This window comes from Felis catus, chromosome C1 (assembly GCF_018350175.1).
Source record: "Felis catus isolate Fca126 chromosome C1, F.catus_Fca126_mat1.0, whole genome shotgun sequence".
Taxonomy (NCBI): Eukaryota; Metazoa; Chordata; class Mammalia; order Carnivora; family Felidae; genus Felis; species Felis catus.
Window position 1 is genome coordinate 131,520,317 of NC_058375.1, and position 18,011 is coordinate 131,538,327.

The window sequence follows — 18,011 nt, forward strand, 5'->3', positions numbered from 1 at the left end:
GCGATGTCCCTGGTTCACTTGGAAATCTTTCAGGGTTGTGAGAATATTGGAACTGAAAAGAAAAAGCTCATGAGTCAGTAAGTGGAAGTTGTGCTGACATATTCTGCTAGGTTGAGAGGAACAAGAGGGAGGGGAGAGCGATGAAGACCTTAAACAATATGTGAGTGGGGATACCTGCATATGACTGGACTGTTTTTGCCAGATAAACTCTGCTGGCCTGTGAAACATCATTTGAGAGATAAATTAGGTAAGCAATGTGAAAAGAGCATTGGCTGAGGGTAGTGGCATCTATATATGTCAAGAGGCTAGTCTACAGGAGCAGAATATATATTTAGGGACACCTGGATGGCTCAGTCAGTTAAACATCTGACTCTTGATTTTGGCTCAGGTCATGATCTCACGGTTCATGAGTTCCAGCCCATGCTGACACTAGGAGCCTGCTTGGGATTCTCTATCCCTCTCTCTTTGCTTCCCCCCCTCCCCAACCTCTCAAAATAAATAAATAAACTTAAAAAAAAAGGAAGAAAAGAATATACTTAGAAAAGGAAACACCAATTTGAAACCAAATTTGTCTCTTTGCTACAGCAGAAGTGCCCCCGCACACTATAACACCAGAGAGAACATATTTAATGTTGTCTTTGCTTCTCAATTCAGTCAGTGCATATTGCTTGATTCAATGCTGTTCCATGTACTTCCTACCGTGACCAGAGACCCAGGCTACTCTCTGTGAGGGTTTGAACAGATATCAAACTGTCTGGGGCCAGAACATTGAGTAACTTTAAGGGTTGGATTGCCTGTGGGAGATTCCTGGCTCTCCCATTTACTAACTGTGCCATCTTCAGGAGGCTCTTTGTGCCTCCTCAGTAGCCTCCTCTGTAAAATGAGAATGAAGACAACACCTAGTTCATTAGTGGGATTAAATGGGTTATTAGAATTAATGTCAAAAAAGAAGTAACTACAAGAGTGCCTGGATTTAGAAAGATCTCAGTAAATGTGATTGATATAAAAAAACCATTCTTTTTATTATGAATACAACATACAGCTGTGGCTACTCTTTTGAGAATAGGTAGAGAGGGTACAGAGAGAAAACATGGAGATCAGTTAGTAATAATCCAGATAAGAAATGCCAGTAGTTTTGATGAAGGCAGTGGGGATGGAGCTGGTGAGAAGTGTTCAAATTCTGGGTATGTCTTACAGGAAAAAAAAAGTGAGAAAGAAACTGAGGTGTAAACAAAGAGAGCAATCAAGAATGAATCCAAAATAGATGATGGATTAAGATGATTAAGGAGTACACTTATGGTGATGAGCACTGGGTGATGGATGGGATTGTTGAATTACTATATTGTACACCTGAAACTAATATGACACGGTACATTAACTATACTGGAATTAAAATAAATATAAAAATCTTTAAAAAGTTAATATAGTGGGTTAGATTAAATAAAAAAAAATGAATCCAAGATTTTTGCACCTGAATCATGTTTCCTTTTATAGACATAGGGAAAACTGTGATAGAAGTAAGTTTGAGTAAGAAAATCAAGTTAATTTAGAGCCAGCTCAAAGTGTCCAATAGATACTTAGGTATAAAAATCTGGAATTCAGGAGATAAGTTTAGCCAGAGATATACATTTGGAATCATTTGTATCTGGACGATATTAAAAATCATACAATTAGTTGGAAAATTCTAGGTAGTAGGTCTCAATTTTGGTCACATATGTGACACATGTGGAAAACTTTAAATAATATTGCAGCCTAACAGAATCAGAATCTTTGGAGGTGATGTTTGGGAAAGTGTATTTTTAAAACTGTTTATGAAAGTGTTCCTTTGAGTCACAGGCTCAAGGAATGAGTGTTTTTGAGAAAAAAAGGAGGCATAAGTACAGTCATCAGCTGCTCCAATGTTTAAAGGTCAGAGAGATGAGGAGGAACCAGCCAAAGATGGTGAAAAGAAGCAGCCAGTAAAATGGGAGTGGAAACAAGAGAGTGGCAAATGTAAAGAAATGGCCATTTTTAAACTAGGGAGTGATTAACTGCTGAATGTGGGGTAAGATAAGAATTGATAATTGGCCATTGGATATGAGAACATGGATGACAATAAAATAAATTAACTTGTCTGATGAAAGATATTTCAGCAAAATAGTGAAGATAAAAACCTGACAGAGGTGAGGTCAAAAGAAAAATAGGGAACTGTAGCATATAACAACTCGTTAGAATAATGCTTCTATTTTGGATAGTAATGAGGGTAAAAAAAATAAGCAGGGAAATAAAGTTGTGGGTAGTATGAGATGTGGGCACAAGGCAAGGTTGTTCAAGGAAGAGCTAGGGAGAGAGGAATATACTGATAAAAAGGGGACAGTTGTAAGAGATGTGTCTATGAGTAGTTAAAAGGGATTTAATGTATGAGTGGATAGCATAGCATTAGACGTAGCATGGGGTTCCTGCTCATAAGACAGAGTACATGGATATAAGATAATGTAGTTTGAGGGATGTGATGGTGAGAGCTTGTGGTAATTCTCTCTAGATCGATTCTATTTTGATCAATGAAATAGAAAGCAAATTCCTGGAGTGCCTGGGTGGCTCTTTCAGTCTGACTCTTGATTTCAGCTCAGGTCATGACCTCACAGTCAGAGATCCAGTCCTACATCAGGCTGGGCATGGAGTCTGCTTAAGATTCTCTCTCCCTCTCTCTTTGCCCCTCCCCCACTTCACAGGCATAAGCACGTTCTCTTTCCCTCTGAAAAAAATAAATATTTTTTTAAAAAAGATATTAAGTTCCTGAACTGAGGATAAACTTGGGGAGCAGGTATTGGAAGTTTGAGGAGAAAGATGAAGATTTGACATAGACATCTAGGAGAGTTGATACATTAGCAAAATACTAGAAGCCATAGTAAGTGCCCATTTGAAATTAGTGATAAAATCTCAGGTGAGACCAGTCTGTATGATTACATGTTCTTCTTCCGTTGCATCCAGCAGTGGGACACCAGTTCAGAACAGACGGAGAATTGGATTTAACCATGGTTACAATTTTCTAGGAAAGTGTAATAGAAGGGGAAGAAGGAAAAAGGAAATTGAGGGTATATACAAGGGGATGATTACAGTGATGGTTTATGGAGCCTTAGGTAGGGAAGGAAGAAACAGAATCTTTAAAATGAGAAGGATGAGAAACAATGTAAATAATTGTTGAGAGTTGGGGTGATGGAGGGAGTGACCCTGAAAAATAGGGGGTTGTTGAAATTGAGAGGAGGGAGGGAAAATAGAGATAAGAAAGTTACTTAATTTAAACATGAAAGCATGCTATCAGACTGTGTTGTGGGAGTCACTCTCACTTACAGTACTGGCATCTGTCTCCGGTGTGCTCAGGCTGGCAGTGGCAGGAGGGCTGGTTGCCGGCAGTGACACTGCAGGCTCCTCCATTTTGACAGAAATCCTCACAGACAGTCTTCCCACAGTTTGGTCCAGTGAACCCCAGTGCACAACTGCAGGTGGGTCTTCCTGTTGGAAAAGAAAACATAACAAAAAGGAAATTATTTGACTGAAATTGTTTTCATGGAATCCTCACTAGGTAAGAAACAGGAAGCCAGGATTCCGTTCAAGGTTAGTCCACTAACTCATCTGTGAATTTAGGCAATAACATGACCTCTGTGGGTGTCAATGTTCCCATGTTTCAATAGAGCCCAGCATAGAAGATAAGTCAGGTTCACCTCAGGTAAAACAACCAGAGTGCATTTTTTGATTAATTACACATTTATACAGGTGTAGTATGTTCTGAAGTACTTGTGTTATTCTTTATACTTTTCTCATCATGTCCATTTTGCTTTTTAAATTATTTTTGATACAGCTTGTATTAGCTATTAGAATATAAAATGTAAACAATCCTATTTCTCAGTATTCAATCATCATGTACTACCACTGGTAAGGCATGAGCTTAGATTTATAAATAAATATTTTTAAAAGTTTAAAGTGGGCATGCCTTCTATAATATTTATGTAATTAGTAATTTTAGTTGATGTCAATATACATACTGTATTTAGTATATAAGCACTTATTAAGTCCTATTTTATTTCATTTTGATACTTTTATTCATGGGAAAGTACTGTTACTTGCAGTCTGGAAAGATGATTTAAAGCCTAATGTTAACAGCACACAGGAGCAAATCTAATGGACCATCTATGGATATTTTTATTTGCTCTGTAAGAACGAACTTCAGAAGAAAAGGTGAACGATCCTTTAAGGTGTTTGGAACATAACACAGTTAACTGTTAAATCAGGAATGAGTCTCTCTAACTGCTTTCATCAAGGACGAAGTGGAAAATGGAGGACAGAAATAGCTCTGTAGGAGAGATTAAGGAAAACAAAATGAAATAATGGCTCTCATTTGTGATGGGCAAAGAATGAAGTTGAGAGGTTGTGCAAATGTAAAGAAATAACATGAAAGGGAATAAAAAAGAAATTCAGGTATAGATCTGAATTAACTAGGACTCAGAAATGTCAGTTGAGTAGTATTAGAGACTATCCAACCATCTCCTCTCTCACCTTTGTAGACATGAGGCATAATTAGAATGGTCATAAAAATGTATGAGATAAGGCTTAAGACTTGAACTGTGAAAATGATATAAGTTTTCTCTATTGCCATAGATTCTACATTCTACGTTTTTTTTTGAAAAGCATTCGTAAGTGAATAAAATGTCTCTAAAATAAAATGCGCCCTCCTTTCCAAGAGAATAAATAAATCAAGCTTCCACAATTTATTTATTTTGCTTTGAAAGTGCTCCATATACTTAAACACGCTTGAAGCTACTGCTTCTCAATGAAGAAAGTTATATACATTTTTATGGTGAGTAGCATTGCTTTAAAAGTTATTTATAAATGTGATTAGTTTGGTGGCAGATAAACGCCTATTAATAGGTTGAGAAACAAGGTAAATTGTATGTACATTGAAAGCTGAGTAACATCATGTTTACCATTCCCAGAAAATGGCTTTAAAACTTTTGGGTAAATATTTTTCTTATAATGGTAGTGAATTTTCTAGTTGATACTTACATATAGACAAAATTTCTTCATGGGAACAATAATGGATAAAAAAATAGACACAACAAGAGAATGAATAGTGCTTGAAGATGAAGAGGACAGAGAATTGTTGGAACAGTTACTAAGGAAAATGAAAGCCCTGAACAAAAGAAGTAATTTCTCTTCATCAGTAAGAACCAGTGAATGCCTTACAGAGAAACAGAACATATAAACAGGAACACAAATTAACATGAACTAAAGGTGAAACAAACAGCACAGAAAATATAGGAGCAATCAAAACGCATAGAACAATCAGAAAAAAGGGTCCTATGATGGTAGGACTTAAACACTGTAGATTTATGTTTTTCTACATTATTTTTTAGTTTTTTTTTTTTTTAAATTAAGAGTGAAGAACATTAAAATAATAGTTTAAAGGAAACAAATGCAACCCACTATGGCACTTGAAAACTTCTCTGTCCCAGTCACTGAGAGAATGACATCATGCTTTCATGTCAACTAGGGCAGTGGCCAGGTTCCCTAAATCCCTCTTCCCTGGCATATGCCTCAAATCATTTAGATTCTGGCTGAATTATTTTGAAAAGGCTCTTCTTTTCCTTTAAAAAGAAGATTTCTTTTTGACAAGAGAAATCTTCATATTCAGGGGAACACGAACAACTTGAAACTGTGTTGATAACAGCAGATCTTTTGATTGCTGATGGGAAACGAACTTTCTGTCACAGAATTTTATAATGGGCTCCATCTAATATACTCATGAATCTCTCTGTGTGCATCCTAACAAGTTGCATTGGATTCATTTATAGAGATTTTTTTAGGTAGCTCAACTTGATTTTGGCATTTGAAAAGGCAACAGTGCCGTTACAATGACTAAGGTATAGATTTACAGCAGCGATGCATCCAGGGAGGTTGGGAGTTGACAGCCTACAAGGGTAGTGTAATCAAACAAAGCATCAATTAACCTGAGGAAGGAAGGGGAGGTTCAGTTTGTTGGTTCTAATCTGTCTGGTTTCTATAGCATTCAGGGCTTAAAAGTGTGGGTTGTCAGACTGCCTGGATATACACTATCTGTGCCAATTACTGGTTGTGGGACCATGGGCGTCACTTCTCATTTCCCCTATGCAAAAATGGGGATAATAATAGTACCTTTCTCATAGGGCTGCTGTGTAGAATCAGAGAAAATAAATGAGATTATACATGCAAAGCATTTCTAAAAGTTCTAGGCACATAGAAAGTACTCAGTGACACTTTAGTTCTAATTGTTTATTACTGTTGTTGTTGTTTCTACTGAATGAGATTCACTATATAGCAGTATGACTTTGGAACGGTGTCCTAAAAAAAAAAACACTGTAACATTCTAAGAAAATCTTTTGGAAAACTGTCTTAAATTACACATTTTATCTCCATTATCTATTTAAGACAAAGTTAAATTTGAATTTGTATGGCAGTGATGGGATAAAGCAGAAATTCTCCATCAACCTCACTCTCAGACTCCAACATTTTCAAACTTTCTCTCTTTACTTTCCAAACATGCTTCGTTATTTCACAAGAGAAGCCAGACCTTTCAATATGTATGTATTGCTCACATAAATGAATTCTGATTCCCTAGCAGAAAGAAAGGTTTAGGAATCGAGATGTTAATGTGTGGTGTTGTCTTTACTGTATATTTATGTCCTTTTGCAAAGCTTATCTCTGATCTCTTAATCACTGAATCCACTGATTTCTTTTTAATCATCCTTCTCAAATGTTCTCCATAATTTTACACATTTTATTTTTGAAATTTATTTTTTTTAAATTTTTTATTACACATCTACTCTTAAAATTTCTATCTCTGCTTGGTTTCTAAAATACTGCTATTGTTGATTTCTCTTTTTCTGTAACTGTCCTTTTCAATTGCCTTTATGTTTTCTCATTCTGGGTCTTAAAATATGTTCTTCCAAACTTCTTTTTGGTGATACAATACAATTTCATGGCTTCAATATTTGTCTCTCTATCTGAATGCTTCAGGCTCATTTTTCTGACTCTAGGCTCATTGTCCTTTCTAAATGACAGACCTTCATTCTCAGTCTTTGTCGTATGTCTCGAGCATGTCTCTGGATGCTCAGTAGGACCCACAGGGGAGAAAATTCATCTCACAAACATTGTTCTGGTAGCATAGGTTCTGTAGATTTCTGTAGACTAGGTTCTCTCAGTGCTAGGTCTGCTCCATACTCAAGTTCAACATGACACGATATGTTAGCAAAGTGCCTTACTAGCTGTATACAATAAATGGAGCTTAGTTTATTTGCTCCATTAATTTATTATTAATTTATCTGCTATTCATAAATAAATGGGAACTGGTTGCATATATTCTCTAAAATGTTCCAGCAAATTTTCATGCAACAAGGTAAATAAATAATAAACTGTTCAAATTTAACTGGATAACCAATAGTAACTAATGTTAAATACAGTGAAAATATAACTAAAGGCATTAAATACCTATAATCAATAATAAATATTATTAAGGAATACTCATTGACACAACTAAAGATTGGATTGCTCACAAGAAAAATGGAAATGTCTTAGATTTTAACAAAGTTCTTTAAACTTCACTGGCCTTGCAAGACCCTTCCATACCAAAACTAGTCTCAGTAAAGATGATTGATTCAGAAATAGTTCATAAGAATAATTAACAGAAACTAAATAAATTTGATACAAAGTTAAATTATTTGTTAGTTTGTTTTTTGGTATTAGGCAGACCTGGAAATCAGATCCTATTAGATATTTATTAATTGTGTGTTTTTGGAAAACAGCTTTCCTCACTAGATCTCATTTTGCATCTCATTCTGTAAACTGGTGATAGTAATGCCTACTATGTGCTGGTAAACCACATGACACAATGTCTACCATACAGCAAGTATTCAATTAGTAGCGGTGGTATCATTATTACTACCATTAGTATTAATATTATTGTTAACATATATTAATTATTCATATATTGTTATTCATATTATTATATTATTATTACTACTCTTAGTAGTAGTGGTGGTATTGGTATTAATATTACTATTATTGTTAAATAATCAACAAAGGTTATTATTTAAATTCAACTGAGTACATATTCCTTTATTAAAAAACTACATATGGAATCCCCATACACATTATTTTCCATATGTATTCTTTTGAAAATAACATGCCCATTACCCAACCTATATATCAGTTCAAAATAATGTTTTAAAGTATTTAACAAAAACTGAATCTTTTCTATTATATAGGCAACCACATGGATATCACAATGATTTATCATTATTCCTTGTTAAACGAGCATTAACTTTATAGGATTTGGGTATAGTTTATCTCTGGATAAATGGGCCTATTTGACTATACGTTACTTTTAGTTATATAGTCATAGCCAGCCTCTTTCTCTGATATGGGCAGACAATATTGCTTATTGTCATTGATAATAGGTAATGTCTTTGAGCACTGACTCTGGAATAATCTAGTTTCTTGGATTGTAGTTTTCTTAACCACTCTAGCTCACATCTGAAAAATGCCACAATGTAGACATTACAGAGTGATAAGCATTAAATAAGGTAATACATCTAGGAAATTTGCCAGAGTTCTTGGCATTTATGAAGCATTCAAAATGTAGTAGTCACTAGAATAAAGTTAACATTATGTCTGCCAATTTTCTAAAATATTACAATTACTGAATATATATTCCATATAGAAATCGCTATTTTATTGCTAATAATTTTAGAGTAAAATTTGCTGTGTAGCTTTGAGTCAAATAATATATGAATAAATATCAATAAAGATGCTCAAAAGCATATATTTGTATCTGAATATCATAAAGGTGATCTGTTGGGGGCACCTGGGTTGCTCAGTCGGTTAAGCTCCTGACTTCAGCTCAGGTCATGATCTCGCGGTTCATGAGTTCGAGTCCTGCATCGGGCTCTGGGCTGACCGCTCAGAGCCTGGAGCCTACTTTGGATTCTGTGTCTCCCTCTCTCTTTGCCCATTGCCCCACTCACAGTCTGTCTCTCTCTGTTTCTCAAAAATGAATAAACATTAAAAAAAAAGGTGATCTGTTGGCATTTTTCAGTAACTTGATGTAATACTGGTGTCTGTCTTTAAAAGCTAGATTTATTTAATAAACAGTTTTTAAGCTGATTATAAAGATGCTACTCATCAGTGCAATTTAATCAATATTGTATGACTTTAAGCAGGCAAAATTACTTCTCTGCTCAATATTGGACAAATAAATCATTACCCTTTTTTTTCATATACACATAATGCTTGAAAATGTGTGGTTGATTACCATGAAGAAATGCTAGCAAAAGTAATTACATGTGAGCTTCCTATGAGACAGTGACAGCGTTTATTATTTCTGAGAGGTAGATACCTGCTAGTGAGCATCATTAGTCAGTTCTCTTTCTAAGCAATTTATTTGAATTCATACTCATTTGTCAGTGTGAACCTTGCCTCTTATACTGTTTGATTTGGTACTGGTTGAGTAAGTCTGGTAATTGTAAATTTTTATCCCTGGTTGTAATGTTTTCTACCTACTGGTCTTCTATGTATACAGTCACTGTTTAGTTCAAATAGTCTGATAAACACATTGAGTCTAAGTAATAGCATTTAATTGACATTTAAACTGCAGAATGTATTTACAAATGTTTACATTTAATATTCTATGAAAATACTCTCTAAAAGTTACATACTCTTGGGGTACCTGGGTGGCTCAATCAGCTAAGCATCTGACTCTTGATTTCAGCTTAGGTCATGATCTCACACTTGTGAGACTGAGCCCTGAGTCAGGCTCTGTGCTGAGTGTGGAGCCTGCTTGGGATCCTCTCTCCCCCTCTCTCCTTGCCTCTCCCCTACTCATTTTCTCTTTCTCTCTCTCTCTCTCTCTCTTTCTCTCTCTCTCCCTGTCTCTCAAAATAAATAAATAAACATTAAAAAAAATAAAAGTTACATGCTCTTTACTCACAACATCTTTAGTATTTGAACAAAACCCACATTCTTGTTCTTTTATATAGGATAAAAATAGTAAGTTGAGAAATAAGTCACTACAGCATTATTTAGTTGGATACCAGATTGCTATCAGAAAGTTCTTCTCCTGACCTCTTACCCCCAAGACTACTCTGCTTTGTGAAATCTGTCTTCACTTCTGACTTAGATTCAATAAAAGTTTTGAATGCTTTAAAAAATTGCTACTCTTTTTGATAAAGAGATTTGACATTCTACTTTTCCACTTTATTTAATGTTTTCCTGCACTGAAAGTGAGTGCCCATTTATACATAATTTTAGTAAGTTGACTATAGCTGTCGAGTTGTCTTAAGCATCATAAAGATTACAGAGAACTATTCACCAAACCTGAAAAAGAAAAGGAAAAACTGTGGACTTTACCTAGCGCCCTCCCAGTACTACTTAATATATTCTGACATGTTTCAAATTATAGGTCACAATCTATTTATACCTCTGGAAAGTTCGTTTTCAGCCAGCTTTGTGAAAATGAAACGGAAATATTTTTGTCCTTTCTGTGAATAGAAGGAAGCCAACTCAAACCATCCGAGATTAGCTTAGAAAGTCATAAGACTGAATAGCTTAGTACTGCTCCCACCATGTGGTCCAAATGAACCAGTAACTGTGCTTCATAAAGTCAGCAGCAGAATTAGAGAGAATCTTACTTTCAGTCTCTCACAGGTTTTTTGAGAAGGTGCAAGGACTGAGAACAGCACCCGCCACTCATAAGCAGTCTAATTAATATATATTAATTACCGTGATTGGCAATAATAATAATTATTACTTTATTACTTTCTAACAGCAATGCATGTTACTTGGGGAGCTTAGAAAATAGATACATACAGAGAAGGATCTATTTCCTTATATAGACACTTTATGTATGCATTTTTTTCCATTTTGGACTCATATAGCCACTTCTTGTCCTTTTTAACTTCAAAATGCAATGTGAATTACTGGATCTTATGATGTTTCTATTTTTAATTTTTGAGGAACCTCAAAATACCATTTTCCATAGTGGTTACACTAATTTTCATTCCTACCAACAGTGCATGAGGGTTCCCTTTTCTCCATATCCTTGCTAACATTTGTTATTTCTTGTTTTTTTTTTTTGGTACTAGCTATTCTGACTGGTGTGAGGTGGTATCTCATTGTGGTTTTGATTTGCATTTACCTGATGATTAGTGATGCAGCATTATTTATACTAGCCAATATATGGAAGTAATCTAAGTGTCTTTGGATAGATAAATAAAAATAGGATATATATGTACAATGGAAGATTATTCAGCCATGAAAAAGAATGAGATCTTGCCACTGTGATGACATGGATGGACCCAAAGGGTACTATGCTAAGTGAAATAATTCAGATAAAGAAAAATTCCATATGATCCCACTTATATATGGAATCTAAAAACCCAAACAAACATATATAAAGAGTTGACCCATAGAACAAACTGGTGGTTGCCACAGGGGAGGGGTTAGGGAATGGGCAAAATGGGTGAAGGGGAGTGGGAGGTACGGGCTACCAGTTATGGGATGAATAAGTCATGAGGATGAAAGGTACCAGCACTGGGAATATGGTCAATGATACCTTAATAGCACTGTAGGGTAACAGATGGTAGCTACACTTGTGACGAGCTTAGCATAACGTATAGAGTTGCCAAATCACTCAATTGTACGCATGAAATTAATGTAACAGTGTGTGCCAACCATACTTCAATAAAAATGCAATACAGTACAATATGAATATTTTCCTATATTATTATATATTCTACAATTCTGGTTTTATTTATCATATAACATTCATCTTTTAGGTATGTTTTACATACTATTTGAACTCAGGTTTCTATCTCTAATTTTACATTATAAATAACAGTATATTGAACATCTTCACTTCTAAATATTTTGTTTTTTATCATTATATAATCCTTGGGATATGTTTATAAAACTGACATTAGTTAATTAAAGAACACAGAAAAATTTTAAAACTCTTGATGACGGTTTTCGAATTACCTGCGTCAAGATTTTTACCCTGAACATTTTCTTCTTATAGTGATTTGAAGATGCTGGTTTCATGTGTGTGCGACTGGGATCCTGTGCTTTGTCCTCTCCAAACTCCTCCTCCCTCTTTTCCTCTTATCTTCTTTTTTTCTATGTTTGCGTGTATGTGTGAGACTTGTCTTCTGTCATTTGCTCACTATGCTTTCTGGTTTTTTTTTTCCTACTTGATTTGTCATAGCTATGTCTTTCTATGTCACATATTTGTTAACATTATATGCACTATTTTATGTTTTCGATTTTACATTTTCAACTTAATATTCTCTTGGATTCTTAAAAAAGCAAGTAGGACCAAATATCCAGCTCTCAGCATTCCCTAAATATAAACAATATTTATGTTGAGGAAGCTAGGACATCAAGCTTAATTTAAATGAAAAGTTGCTGTCATATAAGTAAAAGTGAAAGAAAAACAAAGATGGGCAGTTAAAGGCGGGCATGCGTACCCTTTATCATGATGTTAATTAGGTGGTTGTGTACTCCATGTCCTAGGTACAGATGTGACTTGAGACACATCAGTGTTCATGTTTTGTCACTACTCCCATGATGTTTTCAGGGTATCCAAAAGTTCCTAGCTTAACTGGGAGAGAGAACACTTGGAGAGAACACTTTTAGGGCAGCCAATATTTGATGGCAGTGCCATCATCTATGCCACCTTCATATTGGGGGCAGTGTCCTGAACAGAAAGAGCCTGAATGAATGAGAAAGGAAAGTCTCACCATCTACTTGCTTACAATTATAAAGTCCCTGCCTGTTGCAGGGAGACATAGTGAGAAGAATCTCCCCCCGCCCCACCCCCCACCGCCTTTCCTTACTCCTCTTTACTCCTGTTTTAGTTCTGGGGACAAAATCGTTCATTGCCCAAGTCCACAGATGTGGTTACAGAGAAGGCTCAAGCAGAGTTTTTGCTTCTTCTTTTCATATTCATTTAAGATATTCATTACAAATATTATCTATATAGAAAATTGTATTGTCACTCCTTTGCCTAGCCAGTCCTGCTTTTATGTATTTTCAAACTTCCCAAATTAAAAACTGTTTTCCCTTCTGCATAACTCCAAACTGTATGAGTGGGAATATTTGGCTATATTGCCCCAAATTTACAAACTCTCTTGCTCTATTACTCTAAATCAGCTGTGTAGAAAACCTCGATTCATTTTGATATGAACACTGAAATTTTAAATAATAGACTTATAAGAGTAAGGAAAATACCAAACAGCATCAACATACCTTAGATTATAAATATTTATAAAAGTGAAGATTAATTGTAAATATATAAATATATTTAATCACAGAAATACCCTCATTATATCCATGATGAGAAACATTCTTAAATTATTCTTTATTTTCTATAATAGAATAATTGAAAAATTCAATTCTTTACTCTCATTTTCATTATTTTGCTCAAGGCAAACTTTATCTTAATTTCCTCCTATGAGGTCATAGAAATGAACTACATGCACCCTTGCTGATATAATCAATGTCAAACGATTTCATTTTATAGTACTTTTCTATATGAATATAGTTCATATATTTTATTTTTAGCTTTCTCTCTTTCAAAAAAAAAACAACTTAAGGAATGAGGAAAAACTCATTCCTAGATGCAAAATTTTAATTATGCCTCTCAGATGTGTGCTTTTAATTAACTGGTGACATTTCCTTTGTTCAATTATTATAGTTCTATACAACTGTCATAAACTTATAAATTTTAATTAAAGCTGCCCCAAACCCTAGTCATATAGTGTCCACATAGGAATTTGCCAAAAGGCTTAACTGTAAGTAAACCAACAATGAATAAATCCATGAATTGCCCACTGGGATTTATTTAACAAATTAACATTTGTGTGGCGATAATGAGGTTCTACAGTCTATAATAGTAAACAATGTTTTTATAAACCCATATTTTTAAAAGTAAAAAATGCTTTGTAGATGACTTATTTGGATATGATATTATTATAAATAATTAGATGCTATAAGACAATAAACTTCATGGCCATATCTCAAGCTGAATTCATATAAGGACTCATTTATATAACTAATTTGAAAAATAATTTTTTTGAACATGTTATCTATGTAAATCAAGATCTAATACTCTATCTGGGTACAAAGATAAAATACATGTACTAAGAATACAGCAAGATTTGGACAAATGATTTGAATCAAACACTAAAAGTTGTGCTGTATCCACATGTAGTTCGGGATCCATTAACAGGACAGCAAAATCAATAGAGATTTGTCCTTGTGGATCCATTGCTGGTTGAGTAGATATTCATAGTCTGGAGTACCAAACTCTTCTTGGCTTAAATATTTCTAAAGATAAATATAAGAAAATCATCTGGTTGTAACCCAGTAATTTTTATTATCTTAATGAGAAAATTAACAAATTATAAAATCTTTATACAACTCATTTGTAAAAGAAAAGCTTCTTCCCTAAAGAAAACGGTATCTGTGTTACAAAAATACAATTACAGTGTCCTAATATCCTTTTACTTCACATTAATTCAATTTTCATTTGCATATTCAATGATGGTCCCAGTACTACAGTTTCTCCCACAACAATGGAATATACTCTACCATAAGGAGTAGCTTCTCCTAGGCAGAGTGAAAATATGTAGTAAGATCTGGTGCCTTTTTATTTCAATCAACTTGCTAAATTTTTTTTTCAGAATTCTATTAAGTAGTTAGAATACCTTAATTATCAATTAGTCATAAGTTAAAAATATTTGTAGACATAAAGGCAAATTTAAAGAAATAGTAATGCTTTTACTATTAGAATGCAAATCAGAAACAGTTTGGTTCCTCTGAACTCCACTGAAAATGCTTCTTCATGTGGCTCTTTTCAGTTAGCATTATGCTAAATACTTCAAAAAATAAAATACGCAATAGAAGCAGTGAGAATTCCCAGTAAGACAGAAATTAACTGTGTAGGGGATGTGAAGATCATATGGATTAATTTTCCATTTGACTAAATTTGCATTTATTGTAGTAGAATTAAATGTGCATAAATTGCACTCTAATAGTTGCAGACTATCTTTTAGACTGATTTTTGGAATTTACAAATTATATTTTTATTATGCATTGGGGTTAATTTTTTCCCATGGGAACATGTTTTAAATATAATAGAACTAAGTAGAAAAATATGTTTTAATGTTCACTTATGCACTGTAGAAAATCCTTTTTGCAAACACAGCTATTGCATAGTTTAATAAGAATTTCAAGTATATCTTAACATGTAGTAACCTGATATTTTCAAAGCATATTATACACTGTATTACAATACCAACAAAGTAGTTATAATTTGAGATAGGAATTATGATGCTATCAGGTGTAATGATATAGTATATTGATATTTAATTTTTTTAATTTAACCTAATTTAACTTAATTTAATTTTTTAAATTTATTTATTTTGGGAGAGAGAGCTTGTGAGTGGACTAGGGGCAGAGAGAGAGAGAGAGAGAGGAAAGAGAGAATCCCAAGCAGGCCCCACACTGTCAGCACAGGGCCCGATGCAGGGCTCAAACCCATGAACCATGAGATTATGGTCTGAGCCAAAACCAGGAGTCAGACGCTTCACTGACTGAGCCAACCAGGTCCCCCTAATTTAATTTTCGAAAGCAAATGATGTTTAGCATTAGGCAAACTGTTTAATTAAAAAAGAACATGTAAAAGAATGAAACTGGACCATTTTCTTATACCATACAAAAAAGTAAATTCAAAATGGATTAAAGATCCAAAAGTGAGACATGAAACCATAAAAATCCTAGAGAAGAACACAAGTAGTACTCTATTTGTTATCAGCCACAGAAATTTCTTTCTAGATATGTGTCCTGAGGGCAGGGAAACAAAAGCAAAGATAAACTGTTGAGATTTCATCAAAATAGAAAAGCTTCTGCATATGAAGGAAACAATCAACAAAACTAAAAGGGAACCTACAGAATAGAAGAAGATATTGCAAATGACATATCTGAGAAAGGTTAGTAACCAAAACTTATTGAAAATCAACATCCAGGGGTGCCTGGGTGGCTCAGTCAGTTAAGTATCTGACTCTAGATTTTGACTCAGGTCATGATCTCAGTTTGTGAGTTCAAGCCCCATGTCAGGCTCTGCATTGAAAATGTGAAGCCTGCTGGGGATTCTTTCTTTCCCTCTCTCTGTCCCTCTACTGCTTGCTCTCACTCTCTCTCACAATAAATAAACATTAAGAAAAAAAAAAAACTTCCATATCCAAAAAATGAATAATCCAACTAAAAAATGGGCAGAACACATTCTTCCAAATAAGACATCAAGATGGACAACAGACACATGAAAACATGCTCAACATCACTGATCATCAGGAAAATACAAATCAAAATTACAATGAGATATTACCTTACACCTGTCAGAATGGCTAAAATCAATAACACAAAATACAAAGGTGTTGGTGAGGATATGGAGAAAGGGTAACCCTCTTGCACTCTTAGTGAGAATGTAAACTGGTGCAGCCACTCTGGAAAACAGTTTCTCAAAAAGTTGAATATAGAACTACCCTACAATACAGCAATTGCACTACTGGATATTTCCCCAAAGAATAGAAAGTTACTAATTCAAAGGGATACATGCACCCCAATGTATTATCTACAATATTATCTACAGTATTATCTACAATAGGCAGTATTATCTACACTAGGCAAATTATGAAAACAGCCCAAATGCCCATCGACTGATGAATGGATAAAGATGTAATATACACACACAATGAAATATTACTCAGCCACAAAAATAATGAAATTTTGCCATTTGCAACAACATGGATGGAGGTAGACAGTACTATGCTAAGTGAAAGAAGTCAATCCAAGAAAGATAAATACCATATGAGTTCACTCATATGTAGAATTTAAGAAACAAAACAAAGGAGCAAAGGGGGGGAAAAGAGGGAGAGGTAAATCAAGAAAAAGCTATTATCTATAAAGGACAAACTGATGGTTACCAGAGGGGAGGTGAATGGGAGGTGGAATAGGCAATGGGGATTAAGGAGGGCACTTGTTGAGATGAGCACCATGTGTTATATGGAAGTGTTGAATCACTATATTGTACACCTGAATGCTAACTAACTGGAATTTAAATAAATTAAAAAAAAATCTCTACCTTGAAATATCAAAATTAAATAAAATTAAAATAAAGAAGAACAGATTTTGGAGACAAACATATAAGGCTTATAAAACTGGTGTTACTTAATCATTCTAAGCCAGCATCAGAATATCTATGAACACTGAGCCCTGATACATGGCAGGCGCTCAACACGTGATAATGATCAGTACCATTGCTAATTTTGTGACTAGAACTTCACTACTGAATTTAGAACAAACACTACTGATTATGGTGAATTAACAATTATATTTAACTTGTGTTTATGTATTCTTTATTAAGACATCAGGAATTATATCTGTAACATTAAGTATTTTCTTTATGTTTTTTCACATATAAGGAAAAATGCAAATTATTTCATTCACATATTTACCCAGTGTTGATGGCATACAAGTTCCTCCATTTTGACAGTAGTTGCTACAGTGATTGACTTCACATCTGTCTCCTGAATAACTAGGCCAACAGTGACACCTCAAATCACCCTTCTCATTTAAAAGGCATCTTCCTCCATTTTCACAAGTCAGTTTGCATGAATCATCTGGTTATAAGAAGAAATGTACAAATTAGCATGCTATTCAATGGATGGCAGAGTAGGGACAATTTAAATAAATAAAAATTAAGTATTAGGATCTACTGTTTTAAATAAAATTCTCCAAATAAATACCTCTACTATAAAAGTAGAAGAAACAAAATAGTATAAACACTACCTGAAAACAGAGACATAGATGTTAACCACTGTTGAAGGTTGAATACAAATATTGAATTAACTGTTATCCTTCAGGCGTAAATAATTATCAATCGTTTC

General features: G+C 34.3%; 1 protein-coding gene across 1 annotated transcript in view; it reads right to left on the minus strand.

Annotated features, from left to right (window-relative positions):
- LRP1B (LDL receptor related protein 1B) overlaps window positions 1-18,011 on the minus strand; it is a 1,940,511-nt gene that overhangs the window by 68,760 nt on the left and 1,853,740 nt on the right. The window contains exons 85-86 of the mRNA XM_023259298.2: window positions 17,580-17,744; window positions 3,331-3,492 (exon numbers count right to left, since the gene is read on the minus strand). Coding sequence (XP_023115066.2) covers window positions 3,331-3,492; window positions 17,580-17,744 — 327 coding nt within the window. The remainder of the gene's footprint in view (window positions 1-3,330; window positions 3,493-17,579; window positions 17,745-18,011) is intronic.